The 21,114-nt window shown below is 38.6% G+C and overlaps 2 protein-coding genes across 3 annotated transcripts in view; both read left to right on the top strand.

Annotated features, from left to right (window-relative positions):
• LOC114690673 (interferon-activable protein 204) overlaps positions 1 to 15,595 on the top strand; it is a 60,075-nt gene extending 44,480 nt beyond the window's left edge. Inside the window, exons 2-8 of one of the 2 annotated variants that reach the window (XM_028865549.2) lie at positions 5,316 to 5,606; positions 6,907 to 7,028; positions 8,044 to 8,211; positions 9,945 to 11,189; positions 12,210 to 12,626; positions 14,627 to 14,815; positions 15,339 to 15,595. In XM_028865549.2, the coding sequence (XP_028721382.1) occupies positions 5,339 to 5,606; positions 6,907 to 7,028; positions 8,044 to 8,211; positions 9,945 to 11,189; positions 12,210 to 12,626; positions 14,627 to 14,815; positions 15,339 to 15,374 (2,445 nt within the window). In that variant the 5' untranslated portion in view covers positions 5,316 to 5,338 and the 3' untranslated portion in view covers positions 15,375 to 15,595. The remainder of the gene's footprint in view (positions 1 to 5,315; positions 5,607 to 6,906; positions 7,029 to 8,043; positions 8,212 to 9,944; positions 11,190 to 12,209; positions 12,627 to 14,626; positions 14,816 to 15,338) is intronic. The other variant, XM_028865550.2, reaches the window with a different exon arrangement.
• The window catches only part of LOC114690609 (putative GPI-anchored protein pfl2), a 77,641-nt gene that overhangs the window by 2,703 nt on the left and 53,824 nt on the right, over positions 1 to 21,114 (top strand). The gene's annotated exons all lie outside the window — the stretch shown is intronic.

A 21,114-nucleotide genomic window follows, 5' to 3' on the forward strand; every position in this document is an offset into this window, starting at 1 on the left:
CTTAAATATGTGATGTCTTTATCGAGTTGGAAAGAAATCATGAGCATTGGCAATAGCTTGTAGTGTGTGGTATGTGAGTGTGTGTGTGTGTGTGTGTGTGTGTGTGTGTGTGTGTGTGTGTGTTTGAGAGGGTGTGAAATGGGATCTCACTGATCAACAACTCCAAAGGAAGTAACATTTTATTGACACTAGGATTTTCATTTGTTAGCTCCTGGTATCTACTAGGATCATTGTTACTCATTTTAAATGGATTATAAGTCCATTAAACACTTTTTATATATGAATATGTATATATTTTATGAAGTATATAGAGAAGCAATTTTCCGTATGACTTTTTGAAAGGTCATTAGAATTATAATTCTAATTACAACTTCCCTTCACTCTTCTGCTTCCACATTCTCCAACTGCACTTAACCATATTGTTCCAGTATTCCACTTTACACCTTTATACCACTTCATTCTGTCCCCTCTCACTTGAAAGTATCTCTTTTAAATCCTAATTTCCCTTCATTGTCCCCCAGGGTCTCATGCGAATACAGTATAAGACATAGCTCCATATTTTACGATCCCACATTCTTTAAATTTTTCAACACTTTATAGAAATTCAAAGTCCCTTTAAAAGTCCTATGTGTCCTAAACATGATTATAGAATCCTGTAAAATAAAGGGTGAGTCACATATTTCTAATTCCAAAAGGATAGAACTTGGGCATAGGAACAATAATACATAGATAAAAGCAAAATCCAGCAGTGTAGATCAACATTCTATAGTCAATAATCCTACCTGTAGATTAGTTAGGAGGCTCCCACAACACAAAACAATGTCTCAGAATTACAACACAGCATAGACTCCCCAATTTCCTCAACAGAATAGCACAGTAGTGCAAAGTTATTTCAGGTCCTTGGTCTGACCACAAGTTCAGAATTTCTCATTTTCAATGTTTCCATATTGTCATTAAATAGGCCCACTACCTATTATCTTTATCAATAAATAACGTAGAAACACTATGGATTCATTAACTGAGTCACCTAAGGAAGAACAGCTTTACTATAGTCCATAGAGCAGCAGGAAATGACAAATTCCTTTCTATTAATTGAAAGCAAAATATGCAAAATACTTCTTAAACAATCTTCTGGTTTAGGAACTAATGAAAAATTAGTAAATGTTTTAATAAGTTCTTAAACCAAAAATACCTGCATCAATGATGATTCTCTATCCAGGAAACACATTCTGTTCTTTGTGGCAATAGAACCTGCTGAATTCTCCTCCTGCCACCTCCACCTTTAGAGGAAGAGAGGAGGTGTCTGGGTGGCTCACACTTTTCCTTTTAGAAATTACCTTTATTCAAAGTAATGTGATTCTCAGTGGCCCAAAGTAAGTATGCTGGACATGAAGGGTTAACCTTGGATCATCCACCTATGAAGACATGTAAGAACAGCTGAGCACAGCAGACCTTTGTTTTTTAGTGTAGGGAAGTGTATACAAGATAGAAACCCTTCAATCACACTAGCCAGGAAAATCAATGGGAGGAGGCCTCACTTTTGCAGCCTTTCTCTCCCCGGAGAGAGCACAGTGCAAGACACTCAGGGTTGCACCACTTGAGTCAAATTGAAATGACTCTGACCACTGTCATTCTTTCCATCTTATAAGCTATTCGTGTTCCTGGCAGTTTGTGGATTGCAACATCCCTTTCCAGTCTGAGGGATTTATTCATTTATCTTCTTCAAAGAAAACTACCCCTATTCCTAACCTTTCAGTTGAACTACGATCTGGGCACTGCTGAAGAAATCTCCAAGAAAGTGAGACCTGGCCCTGCTATGTATAGTTGAGAGCTCTGTGGAACCCACAAGAGCACAGGGGAAATCAGTGCTGCTTCCTTCACAGGAGAGTGGAGGGAGCGGGGCTGGTGCCAGCTGCTCTCAGGGCAGTGAACCACAGCAGCTAGGGTCTGATGCTTTGCTAGGGGAGATGGCAGACATCTTTATTCCACCCTATTTGGACTAGAGCTAACAGAAGTGCATTTTGATCATGGCTGATAATAAAATAACTTTCTAAGTATAAGTATGAGTAAATGGAAAATACGAAGAAGGCTTTAGTTACCTTGGCTGGAGAGTGTGAAGGAACTTGTTGGCTGTGGTAACTAACTAGGTAAGTGATAGGATAGTGACATCAAGGGATTACTGTGAAATAATAGTATTAAGTGAAAATATATCATGACATGGAACTGCACTCTAGTGTTCTGATATTGCACAGCATGAGAAACAATGGACATGCATAGTACAAAGCTTCACAGATTCAGTTACTCAAGTACATCTTTTTTCAATCATCCAGGAACACACTTATCATTATCTTTTACATCAGCTGTATTTCAATCACAGTGAATTTGTTTCTGTCATCTTGAAATTCATTTGTTTTATTTAGTTTTAGATTGTTTGGATTTGTTTCTTATTTTCTGGTGGAAAATGAAGGGGCCTGAGTGAGAGTTAATTAGAAATATATCTCTATTGCCTACCTTTAAAATATTTTAAAGACTTTCCATGTACTCTTTAGAGTTCTTAATATGTACTTGAACAGAGTATTTTAGAAGTTGATTTCAGATGTGTAAGTATGTAAGGATATCTCTCTCATTGTATCATTTATGTTTCTGAAACATTCTAATATTTTTACAGATGTTTATACCTTGTTAATTTAGTAATTGAGAAATACACTGCTGAATCTATCAAAATATTTTGGTTTTCTCAAATTCACAGATGAGTATGCTCTTTCATGTACACATGAAGGGGATATGTGTGCATCAGAACATTTGGAGTAAAACATACTATGTTGCTAATTATTATGGTCCTAACAAGAGACATAAAATACTAAGAAATACCATACACTATTATTGGTATATAAAACCAATATTTAAAGTATCATCTCTTTCTAAGGGTATGTTCCAGTTGGTTTTTTATCGACTTAACACAAGATAAAATTATCTGGGAAGAGATACTCTACTTAAGAAAATGCTTCCTTTAAAACTGCCTGTAGGAAAGTGTGTAGGGCATATTCTTTTTTTTTATTAAGAAAATTTTTTCATTCATTTTACACACCAATCAAAGATCCCCTTTTCCCTTCTCCCACCCCCCAGCCTCCCCTCCCAACCCAGCCCCCACTCCCACCCACAAGAAGGCAAGTCCTCCCATGGGGAGCACATCCAGTAGAGGCAAGTCCAAGCCCTTCCCCGTGCCTCAAGGTTGCACAAAGTGTCCCATCATAGGTAGTGGGCTCTACAAAGCCCATGAGTGTGTAATCCATCGAGGGCAGTGCCACCCATATGCAGGTAGTACTGAGTGCTGAGCAAGCTATGAGGATCAAGCAAGTAATCAGTGCTCCCCATGACTTCTGCTTCAGTTCCTGCCTCCACAGCCAGCCTTGAGTTCCTGCTCTGATGGCCTTCACCAAAGGACTGTGATGTGGAAGTATAAAATGACATGACCCCTTTCTTCCCAAGTTGATTTTGGTGATGGTGTTTTATTCCAAAATAATAAGTTTAATTCTACTCCTATTTATCAGTGTAAAATTAATAGGTTCTCAACTAGGAACTATGAGTAGTCTAGTCACAGATTTTCAGCCTTAGAATAGTGCCAGGTATGGGTTTCAACTCATACAGGCCTTAGACCAAATCACAAAATGGATGATTAATCCCACAACATTCATGCCACTGTTGCACTGTTGAGCATGTTTTGCCAGACTGGTTGTTACTCTACCTGCAAGTATCCACAAATGAGTAAGGTTAATAATTATTTTTCTCCTCCATTACTGTGCACAGTACTTTCCAGATTGGAAAATCTAGCCAGTAGGGATGAGGCTTCAGGGGAATATCAACTTGATTTCTCCATGTTCTGTAACTCAAAGTGTGGTGTCTCTGCAATAGAGTCTTACCATAAAGTTCTGGAGTGTACCCAAGAGCATTGTCAATAGGCTCTATGTTGGGAATCTATGAGAACTGACTGGCCAATAACTTCAAGAGAGGAAATTCACTCCTAGCACTGGGCTTTTTGTTAACCTGTGGTGTCTAGTAGAAATATTGTTGCCCCATTATACAGTAACTTCATGTGAATTCTTTATGGATAGATTTTTAGGTAGCTAGGAAAAGAGAAGATAAATGATAGAATATATATATATACATACATATACATATATATGTATATGTATGTATATATATATATATTAAGAAGCTTCTACAGCAATAGGTTTCCATCTTAGTTTTGGAAATATACTTAGTGTTATTACTCATCTCTCATTTCTTCTACTACCTTATCCTCCCATCGCACACCCCATTTAACTCTTAAGTTTTCTAAGTTTATGAAAAGTAGACAGAGAAAGAAATGTGAGAATGACTTTCCAAGCAATGAAAAAGAAATTAGACAAACATAAACCTTGGCAATAGGAGTGAATTCTGTATATTTTGAAGCATATGATCTCAGGAGTAAAAATAAGCATAAATGGAAGAGGTCAGATTATTCATGTTCTTCCAATATATTTGAGGAGGAAGGGCTATTGTTAGAAAACTAGAAAACTATTAAAAGATCTAGGTGGGATTTAAGCATGACTAGTAGGTGGAAATTTTTATCTATGAACAAATAAGAACCACTAAGCAAATCCTGAAAGGATAAAATCAAGAAACTACAGACACGATTCCATCCAATAAATTCTAGGGTGCTGCTCTGAAAAGTATGTAGATGTTGGAGAAATTGACACTAATATGAGCACAAAGGACCCAAAGATCACAATCCAAGTCCAGGAGAGACAGGATGCTAATGAGGGTTGTTTGAGGCAAAGCTGAGTGGACAATGGTCAGTAGCTCATCATGGTCATGTGACTTCAGTCATTGTTCGCCAGCTACATTGTAATAAGATGCAGTCCATTTGCACATAGGCTGCTTTAGAATGGGAAAAATCAGAAACCCACAAGCAGATATCAAGGGACAGGCTCCAGAACCAAATAAGAGTGGAAAAAGCATCTAGGATATTAACACTCAAAGCCCATACTCTAAACACTTCAACAATTATTGATTCCAACACTTTTCTTCCACCACAAGTCACTATTCTAAGTCACCTAACATGGCTTATGGGGAAGAATATCCTAGGCTTGTTTATTAATACAGAGGTTCTACATCCATTTTGCACAATAACATAGCTTGTATATTTAACTCTGTTCTTGTCTTATATGCAATTATGGACATTATCAATTGGGGTCATTCACTAACACAGGAATAACCCTGTTTTGGAATTGTCTGTATATGTCTGTAATCCTATGTCCATTTTCATCTTTTAGGATCGTCCCTAATTGTAGAGATAATGAGTAAATACAAGACAATTGTTCTTCAACAAGGATTAGAGGATATGGCTGTGGATGACTACCAGTTTAGGAAAATCAAGTCCTTACTAAGAAAAAAACTAAATCTAACAAAAAAGATGCAAGATGATTATGACAGAATTCAGATGGCTGACAAGTTGGAGGACACATTCCCAAAAGATGCTGGCCTGAACCTGTTGATAAATGTGTGTCAAAGTATTAAAGAACTTGGAGACCTTGCTAAAAGGCTTAAAACAGAGAGAGCAAAAGGTAACATGGGAGCATCCGGGACACTCATCCCTTCTCCATCCTCCCTAAACTTTCTGGCTCCCTGCAGCAATCAGAGCTAACATGTTTCTTTCCCAGTGTGTGCCTTAGAAACAATGGTGTTGAAGCATCTCAGATGTCAACAAGTTGATGATTTCAAGAAATCTTTTCTTACAAAGAAACTAGATATATTTCAGGGTAGACATCTTTTGCGTTGGAGGTAAATAATATAAAAGGCAGTTGTTGAGATACATTAAAACTTCCAAACGTAGAAAAACTAGAAAATGATAAAGTAAAAATTGAAAAAGTCATTTAAAGCATTTAAATAGAATAAATTTAATACTTGATTAACAGTCTTACACATTCTTTAGTACCCTGTCCGGTAAGAAATATGATCTAATATTTATGTAGAATCCTGCATTTTAGAGATGTGAAGAATTTTCTCTTTACAAAGTCACTGGGATAAAAAATGTTGCATATACTGGTGCACAATTCTGACCTGAGAATTTAGCATAATGAGGCCCAGTCAAGGAGACCTGCAGATTGAGAATACATGAGTTACATAGAAAAATATATCCCCAATATAGATGTCAAAATCCAATGTTGCTATTTTCTTTTTTTTGTTTTGTTTTGTTTTGGTTTGGTTTTGGTTTTTTCAAGACAGGGTTTCTCTGTGTAGCTTTGCGCCTTTCCTGGGACTCACTTGGTAGCCCAGGCTGGCCTCGAACTCACAGAGATCCACCTGGCTCTGCCTCCCGAGTGCTGGGATTAAAGGCGTGTGCCACCACTGCCCGGCTAATGTTGCTATTTTCTTACATCAAATATCAACTCATAAACATTATTAAATAAAAATCATGTATAGGTCAAGAGGCAAATCAAGCAAATGAAAGTGAACAATTGATTGTTTAGGAAAAACTAAGAGGAAGTCAAGAGGATGGTTTGAGAGAAGCACAGGAAGTAGAAGTGAGAGACATTAAATGTAAGAGATTTTGGTTTGAGATGGCATAGGAAAAGGGAGATTATGGGACGATGGTGGAATATGAAGGTCAGTTGGGTGCTTTCTCTACCTCTTGAGCTAGCAGGCTTTCATACCAGCATCTGGTTCCTAAGTCTTTATTGGTAAAATTGAATGACTGAAGTTTTGTTAAAAATAACGTAAAATCATTGTCTTTCTGTAAAATTATTAACAAAAATGAAATAAACTGTCATTTTCATTTGAAAATCAGAAAATAAATACTTCTGAATGAACTTCAGTAATCTTAACCACGTCACTAGATTTATTGTGTTTTCCTTATCCCTACAGTTAAAAAGCAAAAGAAAAGAAAAAACAAAACTGCAGTGAAAAAAGGAAAGCAGGAAGAAACCAGTAGTTCCCAATCTCTTTCCACCAATAATCAATCAGATAAGAGTAAACCCTCTGCACAGGTAAGGTGGGTGGTCTCCCACCAAAAAGTTTCTCCCCAGGTTCCTCTCCTTCTTAGCTCTTTAGGAAGATTCAGTACTCTATCTATCTAGTCCACGGCTCTAGTGAGAACAGGTTCTAAGTCAACAAATTCATAGGGACCTGTCACTTCTTCAGCATCAGATATATAATGTCTCTAACTCGTGCAGCATAACCCCCAGGGATGCAAACAAAAAACTACCGCATGGCTTTTTAAAGACCATTTACTGAAACAAGTTGTTTGGGATGTGACTTTTTTAATGGTTATATTAAATACAAATTTTATAATTCTACACCTCATGCTCTTTTGCCACCACAGGGATAAGTAGGATGAGATAAATGTATTTTTTCTACTCCTCTATGAGACAACCTTATATCACTTAGTTAGGGTTTCTATTACTTGAAGAGATGTCATGATTATAGCAACTCTTATTTAAAAACACATTTATTGGACTTGCATATTCAGAGGTTTAGTCCATTATTGTCATGGTGGGAAGCATGTCAGTGTGCAGGCAGACATTGTGCTGGAGAGGTAGCTGAGAGTTCTGCATCTCCACAGGCAGCTGTAAGAGAGAGTGGCACTGGACCTGGCTTTAGCATCTGAAACCTCAAGGCCCACCCCTCAGTGACAAACTTCCTCTAACAAACCACACCTACTCCAACAAGGACACACCTGCTACACACATACTGAGACTCTTTGGTGACCAAGTGTTCAAATTAGTGAATCTATGAGGGTCAATCTTATTTAAACTACCATACCATATGATCCATCTGTTAAGAATGAGGTGTACACAATGATGCAAATATAATTAGAATCCAGTAATAAAACAAAGATTCTTATGGTCCTTGAAATATCATGTTTTACTTAATATTAAAGACATTACTAAGGGCTGGGGATAAAACTGTATGAGAAAGCACAACATACCATGTACAAAGCCTGGGGTTCACTTCCCAACACATTGGAAAGTCAATAAGGAAAGACAAACATTTTTCTTTTAGAAAAAGAGAAAACAAACCATAAAAACTGAAGGTGGCAAGAAAATGAAGCTTACCCAGGAGCAGACTCAGCTTCTAGAGCCTTCAGGAAGCAACCCACAAAAAGATGAATGTTGTCTCCAGACTCCTCATAAGCCTCCCACAACACCATCCAGCAGTTCCTCAAACAAGGTACCACTCCCTATTCCCAATGCTTTCCCTTTCCCAAAGCCTATCTCTGGGCTCACCACAACCTTGGGAAAATATCTCACTGATCCCCTACTACAAAGATTTTCCTCTTATTATTAAATAGCTCAGTAAGTTATGTAATCATGTATCACAGCCTCTGTGGTATTGAACAGGTAAGTATTTATGAAATGACTTCTAATATTGTCAACCAACTTTCTGCTTAGGGTTCAGAAAAGAAAGAGAGGAGACAGACAGGGACTAACACAAGAATGTGTCATTCCCCATTGCCTAGTTTCTTCTCAGGCCTTTTCCCTTTGCTGGTGACCCAACTTCAGAGGTTATTTTCACCATTCTATGCTCTTCTTAACAGGTGTTTTGACACATTCTGTTTCTTTGCTTGGAAGTCTTTCTCCATGTCCATTCACTGACCAAATATTGCATAACTGTAATGGTCACTTTTGCTAAGTGTCAGTTTCAGACCCTCCCAGACATACACCAAACTCTCCCAGACATTCCTCATCAAAGGGAATGGCTTCCTGTTCCCACTTGGATGCCTTTTTAATATAATTACAACAATCATAACCTTGAAAGTACTTCTCATCTAATTTCCTAATCATGTACTTAATTACATCGATTCATCATGCATGTATTTTGAGATCCTGACTGCCATGTACACACATCTCCTTATTTTATTGCATGGTACAATTGTGTTGAACACTCTATGTGACCAGCATTTAATCTTTTTAACAGGTAGAGTCCTGTTATTCAGCATGGGAACTCCTTAGGCACATCTAATTAACCATGTTTGTCAATGACGACAGCAATTGAATTCAAGATGTAGACAAGCCTGGAAAACAGGCTACAGTTAGTAATAATTTTGTCTTGAAAGGAATCAGCTTTATAGCAATTGTTGCATTTTAGAAGAAATTTTACCTTGAACAATCAAAAATATAAATCAAAAACAGTAAAAATGGCCATTACTGCTAAACCAAAGTATTTGCATACTTACTTACCTTCACTTTTAAAGCAAATTTTATAATATTTAAATTTTTATACTTCAAGGTTATAAAAGTATAATGAGGACCCTAACTTGATCTGTTGCCTAAGTACAAGTATTTCTCACATACGGAGAAGTTTTATTAAACTAGAGTTATGCTTATTTTATAGACCTAAATACAGGTTTAAATGAGTCTGGATAGGGTTCAGGCATGTTATTCCAACATGAAGTTAACTGAGCTACATTCCCATCCATCTTGTCCATTTTTTTAGGGTATTTGTGGCATAATTTCAGTCACATCACCTGAAAATGTGGAGGGTTGTATCTGTGTACAATAAGGATTGAATATCTGATAGATTGGAAAGTCTACCTGAGAAAAAGTACACAAGTAGCCAGTTTTACTACAAACTTCATTTCCCACAAAATAACACTAAAAGCTGAATGAGGCCAAGTAATATTTGAACAGTCTGTAAGATGCTTTGAGTTTGTATTCCATCCCAGACTAGAGAAAATTCAATACCTGACTTTTAAGAGAAGTTATAAGAGTGGAAGCTAGGTGTTAGAAATAACTAAGTATGTTCTCAAGTACTTCCTTCAGCCCAGGAAAAAGCTGACAATTGTAAAAGTCCTCTTTTGAAAAGAGAAAGTACAAGAAAGTAAAAAGATGTACTTGGTCTTATTTTCAAAAACCAATAAGCAGTATTAAAAAATATCCCAATCCTATTTTCCTTTAAAACAGAAAAACACAAACATCAAAAAACAGAGTACCATAAAGACACAGGTTTCCCAGAAAAAACATCAACTTCCAGAATCTGCAGCAACCAGCAACTCCTCAGCTGCCAGTAAACTCCAGACTCTTCCAGAAGTTTCAGCAGCAGTAGCAGCAGCAGCAGCAGCTTCTAACAGCCTCCACCAGACTTCTCAGACTCCAACAGAAACATGCTTCACTTTAAGAACATCTCTAGGCTCTCCAGTACCACTTTGCCAGAATTTTCCGATGTCTCCAGCATCAGACTCTAGCATCCATCTGAACTCTCCAGTGCCTCTAACACGGTCCAGTGGTGTCCAGGCTCCTCATGTACCTCCAGCAACAATATCTGGTAATAGCTGGGTCCCTCACATGCCTTCAAAAACAGTGTCCAGCTTTCTCAGTACTCCTTATTTGTCTCCAGGATCAGTGTCCAATAGTGCCCAGAACATTCACCTACCTACAGCAGCAGCAGCCGGTAGCAAGCAGTCTCCTCAGAGTCCTCAAGTAATAACATCCAGGCCTGCCCAAACCCCTAAAGGGCCTTCAGCAACATTGAAAAGGGAATCCCAGGTAGGAATAGCAATAGCATCCAGCAATATTCAGGTTCCCAATGCTCTTCCAGAAGTAGTGTCCAGAAATGATAGCACCACCCAGGTATCTCAAAGAGCAGCACCCAGTGGCATTCAAACTCTTAACTCTGCTACAGTAAAAGCACCCAGGAATGCCAATGTCCCAGGTCCCTTAGGAACAGGACATGTTTATGTCCTGGCTTCTTCGGCTTCTCCAGCAACAGCATCTAGTAGTCTCCAGACTTCTCAAGTACTTCTACCAACAACATCCAATAGCCTTCCAGCTCCTCAGGGTTCTATACCAATAGGAACAAGCAAAGTACAGACCACTCAAACACACCTAGGAGCATCATCCAACGTAATCCAGGCTCTAAATGCTCCTCCATGGACAGAGTCCAGAAGTATGTGTACCACTCAAGGGCCTCAAGGAGTATCATATGGTACTGGACAGGCTGTTCCCTGTTCTAAAGAAAAAGCATCAAGGAGTGTCCATGCTCCTCAGATGCCTTCAGCAACAGCATCTAAAAGTCTCCTGGCTCCATGTGGCTCTCCACCAACAGCATCTAGTTCTCTCCCGGACCCTTGGGTGTCCCGAACAACAGCATCCAGTGCTCTCCAGACTCCTCTGGTGCCTCCAACAGCAGTAATCAGCAGTCTACCAAGGGTAAAGCAACCTGTTCTTACAATATAATAACAGAGCTTAGCACAAACTTGAAAGGTTTCTTCATTAATCTATATGCACACATAACCTTTTATTCAAATAATCAACTCATTTTTATTGTGTTTAGTTACTGACCTTCCCTACATTCAACTTTAAAATACTTTGCATGCTCTATTCGATTAAGAAAATATCTGACTCAATGATCACCTGATCATGCCTATTCTGTAAGGAGTATAGTGAGACACTTGCTTATTTAATTTTACACTCTGAACTTTTTGTCAAGGTATTCTTTTCATATTGTGAATTACTGAAACAGTTATAATGAAAATGTATTTCCTGAAGATAGAACACATCGATCAGGAATCGAAGTTTAACCCTACCATCCATAGTGTGAAATCTGTATGTTTCCAAGTCAAATTTCAGAGAGTGCTACCAGTTATAGCTGCCTCCCTGAGCTGGTACCCAGGTTGGCCATGACGGCCAACATGCTTCTTCTTTCAGCCCTACAGTTTTGCCTCCATTTCATAGTGCTCTTCTGATGCTCAGAAATGGAATGGGATATTGAGGAAGTAGGCTATCAAAGTAAAATGACTTCAGGACTTTTCTGGTCCCAGGATTCTCTTCCATGCCTGCTATTATGCAAAAAAGAAGAGCTACTAGCCCGAACCACTCCTGATTAACAATATTTGAGTGCATCTTTCTTTTACAAGAAAGCTCTGACTGTTTTGACAAGGTTTTATAATTGGAATCTTCAAAATATTCCTACATAGAAGACTTGACTAGAACATGGAGACTTTGGGTTCATTCCCCATAACTACAAGTATAATTTCCTTATTTAGCAGGTATGATTAGTATTAATTGGAATCACTTAAGTAGTGATTTAGGTAAATCTCCATTTCTTCCTTTATCTAGGGTAAGGTATGGGAATCATTGTATAGATAGATGTTCTCCATTCTATTCAGTGGAGTTATGCCTTAGGATTGTCTGAATTATGCATGTTTATCCTCTGTATGTTTTATGTAGACACCAAAGAAGGGAAACTTACCAAAGGAGCCTTCTAAGGTAGAAGGTCACCATCGAGAACCCAAAGAAGTGATGGTGTTGAAAGTAACAGAACCGTTTACTTATGATTTGATTGATGGCAAAAGGATGTTCCATGCCACGGTGGCTACTGAGACTGAATTCTTCAGAGTGAAGGTTTTTGAGACAGCCCTAAAGAACAAGTTCATCCCAAAAAAGATCATTGCCATATCAGATTATTTTGGCACCAATGGATTCCTGGAGATATACGGAGCCTCCTGTGTGTCTGATGAGAATGTTAACCAAACGATGGTTATCTCAAATACACTGAGGAGAAGAGCCAATGGAACTCCTAAAATTAAGGATCTTTTCTCTCAAATAAAAGGGACATATGTGAATGGAGAGTTTATGGTAACTAAGGTAAGCTACTACATTATTTGTGGAATGCATATGCATTCTGAGATTTTAAGTTTTTCTTGGCACTGAAAGTTGCTCAATTTACTTAACACAGGAAATAATTACCTTTCATATCAGAAAGAGATGAGTAAGGTTACCATACTTTGGATATTGGGAAAGTCTCTTACCATTCCTCTCTCAAGGTACCACCATGAGAATTCTTTACAAGCAGATACATCAATAATCTTTGGTATTTTCCTGGCTATGACAATCCATTTATAGCCATCCTATTCCCAGACACTGTTCAGTTTACAGCACACTTTCCTTTGAGATTATATTTCTTTGATAGTTTCCTTTCACAACTCAGTTGTGAATGAAGAATCAAACTCATAGACTAGACACAGTTTGCAATGATGAGAATAAAAATCCAAATAGACAATTCTGCCCTAGAATGAAGCCATGTCCAACAAGCCAGGATTATTTCTTTAATGTGCTCTCATTATCACATTCTTTACATTTTATCAAGACATTTTGACTGAGTGAATAATATTTTAAATAATGAGAGAAAGAGGAGTTAAACAATCTGGTTTAAATTCACAATTTATAATAGGCACAATGAAAGTGAAGAAATTTAAGGAATTCTGTGACTTCTGAATATTTTTTTAAGTGCCAATGTACTAATTCATTAGTATGTTTGCTTGTTCAATGTATGATTTTGTAGTTCATAGTGCATGAATCAGGCATGACTTTTTCCTTTTATCTATGCTGTTATTGACTGTGCTGATACAATTGTTCACACAATTAATAAGTAAGTGGGACACAAACTAAAACACCAGAAATATTGCTGTAGATTTAACTTCTAAGGGATTAGGAAGTAGTAGAGTGCATTGATGTGTACACTGAGCAAATGTGATCCATTTATACAGGAGGGGTGTGTGTGTGTGTGTCTGTGTGTGTGTGTGTGTTTGTCTTTGTGTGACTGTGTGTTTGTTTCTATTTCTTTTTTATGTCTATTAGTTTGTTCATTTTTTTTTATTCTTGTTGGTTTGTCTTCTTTGACTATTTGCTTAAAAGAGAGAGAAAGTTGGGTTGGGGATTTAACTCAGTGGTAGAGCGCTTGCCTAGCAAGCACAAGGCTCTGGGTTCAGTCCTCAGCCCCTAAAAAAAAAAAGACAAAAAAGAGAGAGAAAGAAGGGTTGGAGTTGGAAAAGTGGGGAGGAAAGAATTATGCTGGAGGAAGTAGGGGAGAGGAAACTGTGATTAGAATATGATGTGTGAAAATAACTTTATTGTCAATAAAAAGTAAAATAAATTAAATAAAAAAGACTTATAATAGTGTTTCTCAGATTCACAATGAGCCAAAAGTAGCCTTTTCTTCTCAGGCTTCCTGGATGTAACTAAATGGGGTTTGCTGTGTATTTATGGTTTTTTTTTTATTTTTTTTATTTTTGATCCCTTACTTTGGAACCTTAAGAAATCTCAGCTATTCTGATATGTTCCCACTAGTATTTAGGAAGATACTCATTTTTTCTAAAGACACCCGGCAGATAAAGACCTCAAGTAGGTAAAACTTAAGAGAGGCTTCCAAGGGCTGCAATTATGCTCAGTCATTAAGGGCTAGGCACACAAAACCTCCAGAGTGATTGCCAAGAAAAGATTTGTTCACCATAACATGTTAAACTCTTCCATTCAAGTAATTCTCTTTTGTCAGTTATTCCTTTATTTTGTCTGTGAGGGTTGAGAGAAACATAAAGGCCATGAAAGCAGTGTGGAAGTCAGAAGAGAAGCTCCACAAATGAGTTCTCTCCTTCCACTGTAAGTCCTGGGAACTGAGTGGTAATCAGGCTTGCCAACAAGCACCCTTACCCACTGAGTCATCTCACTGGCCTTTTACCTGTGATTCTAAACCTAAGAGCCATACTTGCCTTTGTCAGGGACAGGTTTATGCTAATACTCTTTATTTCTCATAGAAGTGATAAGCTTCCACATATTTCTTAAAACATGAATGTTAACTTGTTTTTCAGAAAAATGAAAGGGGTGACTTCATTTACTATGGGATTGAAGATGATACTGGGAAAATGGAAGTGGTGGTCTATGGACGACTGACCAGTATCAACTGTGAGCCAGGCAATAAACTTCGACTTGTCTGCTTTGAATTGACCTCAACAGAAGATACATGGCAGCTGAAGTCTGTAAGGCACAGTTACATGCAGGTGTGTGCTTTGGGAAATACAATTCTTCCTAAGGATCATATGTTTTAATCTCCTGCAGTCCAGGGTGTCCTTGAACTCCTGATCTTCCTGCTTCTTCCTCCCAAATGCTGGGAATAAAGGTGTGTGCCACCATAGCCTGGCCTCTGTGGTTAACTGGTGACTAGTTCCACCTTCTGATCTCCAGGCAAGCTTTATTTGTCAGAACACAAACAAAATATCACAAAACATTGACTTGAAATTGACCAAAGACTGCACGCAAAGAACCTTGGGGTCTTCATCTGTAACTTTCAAATACTGTCTGTTGCAGAGGATGATGAACAGAAACGATAAGTTCCCAAGGATGCCCTGAGCAAATCAGACCACAATATGCTAAAATCCACAATCCTTGTCATGCTTACACAGTGTGGGATTCGTATTACACTTAAACAGCCACTATTACAATGTAAACAGTCAGTAGGAATGTAGAGAGAAATGTGAACCATCTGCATTTCAACTGCTCTGACCTCATCTTTTCTTCTTTAAGGTTATCAACGCCAGAAGGAGAGGCACTCAACCCTGATTCAGTTATGAAAACCTCTGTAGAACTATACTTCTGACAATCTCGATGCCAAGGATACTGTTTACAGAAACAACAGAGAAAAGAAACAAGTCCAGAGAGTGAATGTATATATGACCTGTTGAAATACCATACCTATGAAAGCCAGCTGTTGGTTTGTTTGTTTGTTTTTTCAGGAGGGGATTTCTCTGTTTAGTCCTTGCTGTCCTGGAAATCACTTTGTAAACCAAGCTGTCCTGGAACTCAAGGATCTGCCTGCCCCTGACTTCCATGTGCTGGGATGAAAGGCATGTGCCACCACTGCCCTGCCTGCTATTATATCTAGGAAATGGTGCTTTCTCATATTCTTTATACATTTTTGTATTATCTAAATTCCATATTTTGTATCTAAACTTTTATAATTCTTAATCTATCAGTTTTATAAATATATATAACTTTTTAAAAAATCCAGTTTTTGATAAAGCAGTGATTCCTTGGGAATATCTTAAAACCATTTGAAGTTGCTCTAAAATAAAATATTAGTGATCTGCAGATAAAACTGTGGAATACAGGCTTCAAGTGTGATGTTTAAGGACAAAACTTGTTCAAGAACAAATAGACTGTGTCCTGCCCAGAAAAACCAAACATTAGTAATACACAGATGGTTGAATTCAGCCTTGAGTGCAGTTTCCCAAACTAGTGTGTTGAGGACCTGACAAGTCTTCAGATGCTTTTCACTGAGTAATTGTGACTGTATTATACAGTTTCATTATTTAAGCAAAGAATCCACAAATTTTGGGTAAGAGTGAGGAATACTATCTGCAGTAGTAAGGAATCTCAACTCCAATTCTAGAATGAAATAATGTCACTGGAATCCTTCAAAATGAGGAAGCCCTATGATAAATGAATTAAGAAATTTGTCAGGATTCCCAGAAAGGTCTTGCTGGGGATTTTTCTACTTCTCTCACTTCTGTGAAATCATATCTGACCTAAGCAACTGGAGAAAGAATGGGTTTGGTTTTGCTTCTGATTTAATGGTAGAGAAGGGTGAGATGGCTGGTCACATTGTGTTTATAGCAGGACTCAAAAAGAGGTGAGTTCTAGAGCTGTTTTGGTCCTTGTCTCTCTATCTCTCTGTCTCTCTCTTTTTATTCACTTCAGGACCCGAACCTATTCAACAATACCACTCACACTTAAGGTGAGTGTTTCCAAATTACTTAACCAAGTCTAGAAAGCCCTCATGCATGTATTCAAAGGATTCTCATAAGTGATACTGTCAGGTTTACAATCAGTATTAATAGGCACATGGGGCAACAATCTAACATGGCTTAAGGAGCACAGAAAAGGTGAGAAAAGAAGAAATAAAGGCAGGAAGAGGGAAGAGCTAAGGATGAGTGCATCTCTCATCTTGGAAACCCACATCTTATTTCCCATTTAATGATCCTGGAAATGAGGGCCTAATGGGGTGTGTTCAGTTCATAGTCACTTCCCATCAATAGATCAATGTCACTAGAAAAGCATTTGTAGAAGGGAATTCTGTTTGCTTGTTTTTCTTTTCTTGTTTGTTTTGTTTAACTTTGCTCTTCCAGCACATAGGGATGAGAAAGGCTAGCATGGGGCACAGTTTAGCAATCTGAGGCTTCCCTTTTGTCTGATAACCACAAATGCACTTCCCAGCCAAAGACCACTGTCTCCATGCCCTATGTACAAACAATGTTCTTCTAACAACATACCTGAAAACTGTTGGCAACGTGGACACCCGCATACAACATGGTTGCAAATATCTATGTTGCAAACAATGAAAATGATTACTGCCCTTAGAAATACCTTCATAGAACATTTATATTCAAATATGTCCCAGAACAAGTTTGATACCAAGAAAGATGATCGGATCCAGCCTGGACTAGTTTGGGGATGTGTACAACAAGACAAACCTGGGTCCTCAAAGGGAACTTTTATGATGAATATCCTAATTCACCAACTTCTTCCTATGTATAATTGTGTGAATATAATCAAAATAAAATACTGTGTGGAAAGGCACATGCACAGGAAGTAACTGAGTACCTAATCTAAGCCCATTAGTTGAAATACAGATCAACCAGTGTCAGTCCCCTTCAGCACCCCACTCCTCCTTCTCTTGAACTCCATGAAAGTGGCTCCAAACAAAAAACGGGGCCCTTGAGCACCTTTCCTCACATGGCACACGGATGCTCTTCACACATATTCCTTCCTGAGCTCTATTGTCGCTTTGCTTTGAATAAAGTTTCACTGCTTCTTTAAAATCTGTGTGCGCCTTTATCCTAAATCTTTCAATGAAGGGAAAGGATTTGGAAACACCTGGCTTTGACTCTAACCACCACAACATCCTGTAACAAAGATACAGGAAGAAATCTCATCAAATGCCAAAGATTAGTTCTTGGATTCCCAAACTTGCAGAAATGTATTACATTTATTTTCCGTAATTAACGCTGTATCTGTAGTGTCCTGACACAACACAAAACACACTAAGACAGAAGAAAATTATGTGTCAGAGACAGAGAATTTTGTCTTATATAGACCAAAAGTTTCAATTTATATAATCCACAAATGCTATTTAAGAAAGAAGGGAGTAACAGTGCCAAATCTACCTACATACAGTAGGCTGAATCTGTCCTCTACTTCAATATTCCTGGGGAGGTGTAAACAAATATCTACTCACCCCAGCCCAAAGTTCAGGTACAACTGAAGTCCAATTTGGTGAGCCAATGGGATTTATTTATTTATTGTTGTGTTTATTATAGGAATATTGATGAGGTGTTACTTACAGGAGCAGAAGTGACTCAAAGACAGCTATGTCACCAGTTAATTCAAAATGAGTAACAGCTCATAATAGCAAGAATCCTGGGGCACCCTTGACAATGTGCAGACAGTACAAAGCATTGGAGAGTGTCCTTTTTAGGTAGTCAAGTTGGTCAGAGCCTCTTCAGGACATCATGAGTGGTCTCAACAATTTCCAGGCATATCAACTTATATGAGAATGCCTAGGACAACTCCTTACAATGTATATATTCTTGGGGAATAATTTCTCCAATAATGGAGGACCCTATTATATCTGGTTTCAGGGACTTCCTGAAGCCTCTAAGTTGTTTACTTAATCTTAATGATCTTTCTTGCCTGATGTGAGATTTCACCCATTCTGAGACAATCCTGCTATTCTGTATCTACAGATTGCCCAGAGTCCGTGGAAGACACCGCGTCCAGTGTTGGATATCTGAGGGAAGAAATCTACATACACTATGCTCTTATGTCTGTTAACTTTACTCCTCTAAGAAAAAATTCTATCTATTCAGGTACATCTCTGTCAGGCATTCAGGACAGCAATAAATCTAGATACACCAAGCTCTTCATTCATCTACTTTATTTCTCTGGGATGAAATCCTGTCTACATAGCTTCGGTTCTGTCCTGATACTCAGTTTCTTTTTGTTCCCTCATTTACTGCCCTCTCATAGTCCTGCTAACAACTAAGCTCTTATGCTTCCAGCCTCATCTGTTGTGCCCAGATCGTGAGCCCCAGAGAGACCACCAAAGACGAGCATGCCGGAATGCAAAAGCAAGGTTTAATTCTGGATATCCAAAAGCAATACAAACCTAGGCAGGGACTTCGTCCAATACATCCAACGCAGTGGAGGCTGGAGGAAGCGCCCACCTATCTGCAAGCTCAGCTTTTAAAGGGAAAAGTCACAAGGTTACATCATTTAGGGGTGCTAGTACAGGTACAATTCTGATTGGCTCGCTTCTAGAGACTTCTAGAAATTACTTCTAAGGGAGTGGTTGCCCACCACCATTTCTCATTGGCTGCCCTCAGGTGGGGGCATTTCTGTGGTCAGTTACCCTGGAAACCAGGGAGAGGACATTCCATAGTCTGGCAGGCATTACCTCGTGACTATCTTGTGACTCTGTACTTTTACACTTGCTGGTTTCTGGAATCTGAACTGACTGGTTTCAGTAACTAATGGCCTATTCCCAAAAGGAGAAATCTTAGGCCTTAATTTTAGGGTGAAAGCATTTTGGTCTTATTTCTAAGATGGCTCATTTTGGTCTCACATTCTACATCCTCTGTTTCTTCATCCTCCATCTCTACTTACTCTCTACTCCTGGCTCCGATGAACTATACAAGGCTTCTACCTTACTATCTACAAAACCTCTGTGTTCTTCCCTTCTCCCTGGTCATGCCATTCTGTCTGCCTCTACAGAAAATGTCTGTGTCTTCTTCCCCTTGCCATGTGGTTCTCTCCCTCCTCTGGAATGTTGCTCCATCCTACCTTCCACCTTGATATGTAAAAATCTCTTTTGTTTCAGTCAGTTGCTCTGGAGAGCCACTAGGCCTCAAGGCAAAGGGATGTTCTAAGTTTTATTGCACAACACACAAAGTTATGCATCTCCAGCCAGCTTGTCTTTGCCTATGTTACCTTATCCAAGTACTGGCCTGAGCAAAGAAGCTCACACACACATTCTAGAGGAATTGTGAATACAAACAATTCATAACAAGGCACAGCTGAATATTAAGCTGTGTAACACCAAATAGTTCATGCTAAATGGCTTCCCACTTGACAGACCCTTGGCCTGGTCAAGGTATAGCTTTAATACACAGCTGGACTCCTTATATCATATTCTTGTGGCTTGCCATGTGTATCCTTTTGTTAACACCCTGTGTCTTACCAAGCTTTCCTGTAAGGTGAATGATTTTGATCTGGAGGAAGCTACAGTCTCCCTGATGTTTACATAAGGACTCAACTTCTCTCCTACCTGAACTTAATGCCACTTAAAGTATAGAGAAAGACCAGGAGCGTTCTTATTAGTTTCCATTATGAGTTCTGGACAAAGGAAAAAGTAGGGCACCTGGCACAATGATGGCACCATTTTCACAGTGGTAACCAACTGCTTTCTGGTTGCATTTGAGGCCTGCTACACAAGAGAATATTCATACCTAGCATAATATGCCTTGTCAAAACCTCCCACCTGGAGGGCAGTAGGCCCAAAAAACATCACATCTCATTGTCAGTTTTCCTTTAAAATATTCATGTTTATATCCACAGGTTAGTGCTACTCACAGAGTTAGTCAAAGAATCTTCTTTTTGCAAGAAGTTGCTATTAATTCCAGAGACTCAGAACTAGGAACGAGCTTGGTAACTATGAACTTTGGTTCCTTAATTAGCAGGTATTGGGCACTCCTTTTTATTCATGACTTCCTTCAGCCCAAAGACTGCAAATGACACAACCAACCAGATGACTCTTAGAACAACTCTGACTATTTAGACGTCTGTACAGATACACTGAAATAAAAAACTATGCAATTTTATCTCATGGCATCAGCTCTGGGGTGCATTTACCATGGATCCTAATCGGTCTTAATAAAAAACCCAGAGCCAGAGATCAGGGGGGTAAATGTTGAAAGATCAGTAAAGCCATGCAGCCAGCCACAAGAGAGACTTCTTACCTCTACTGAATCCTCAGCCTGAAAGGGACTGACTTACTATCTTATCCTGACTTATTCCTTTTCTCAGCCCAGCCATACCACTTCCTGTCTCAACCTCCCTAGAGCTGGGATAAAAGGTGTATGCCACCACTGGCTACCCTCCATGGCTAACTAGTGGCTGACTTTGCCCTCTGATCTTCAGGCAAGCTTTATTTGTTGGAGCATACAAAAAAATATCAGTACATTTCCCCATTTGTCTAAAATAAAATCTATATACAATAATTACAATAACTATATTTAATATATAC

The sequence above is a fragment of the Peromyscus leucopus genome, chromosome 15 (genome assembly GCF_004664715.2).
Source record: "Peromyscus leucopus breed LL Stock chromosome 15, UCI_PerLeu_2.1, whole genome shotgun sequence".
In the NCBI taxonomy this organism is placed as follows: Eukaryota; Metazoa; Chordata; class Mammalia; order Rodentia; family Cricetidae; genus Peromyscus; species Peromyscus leucopus.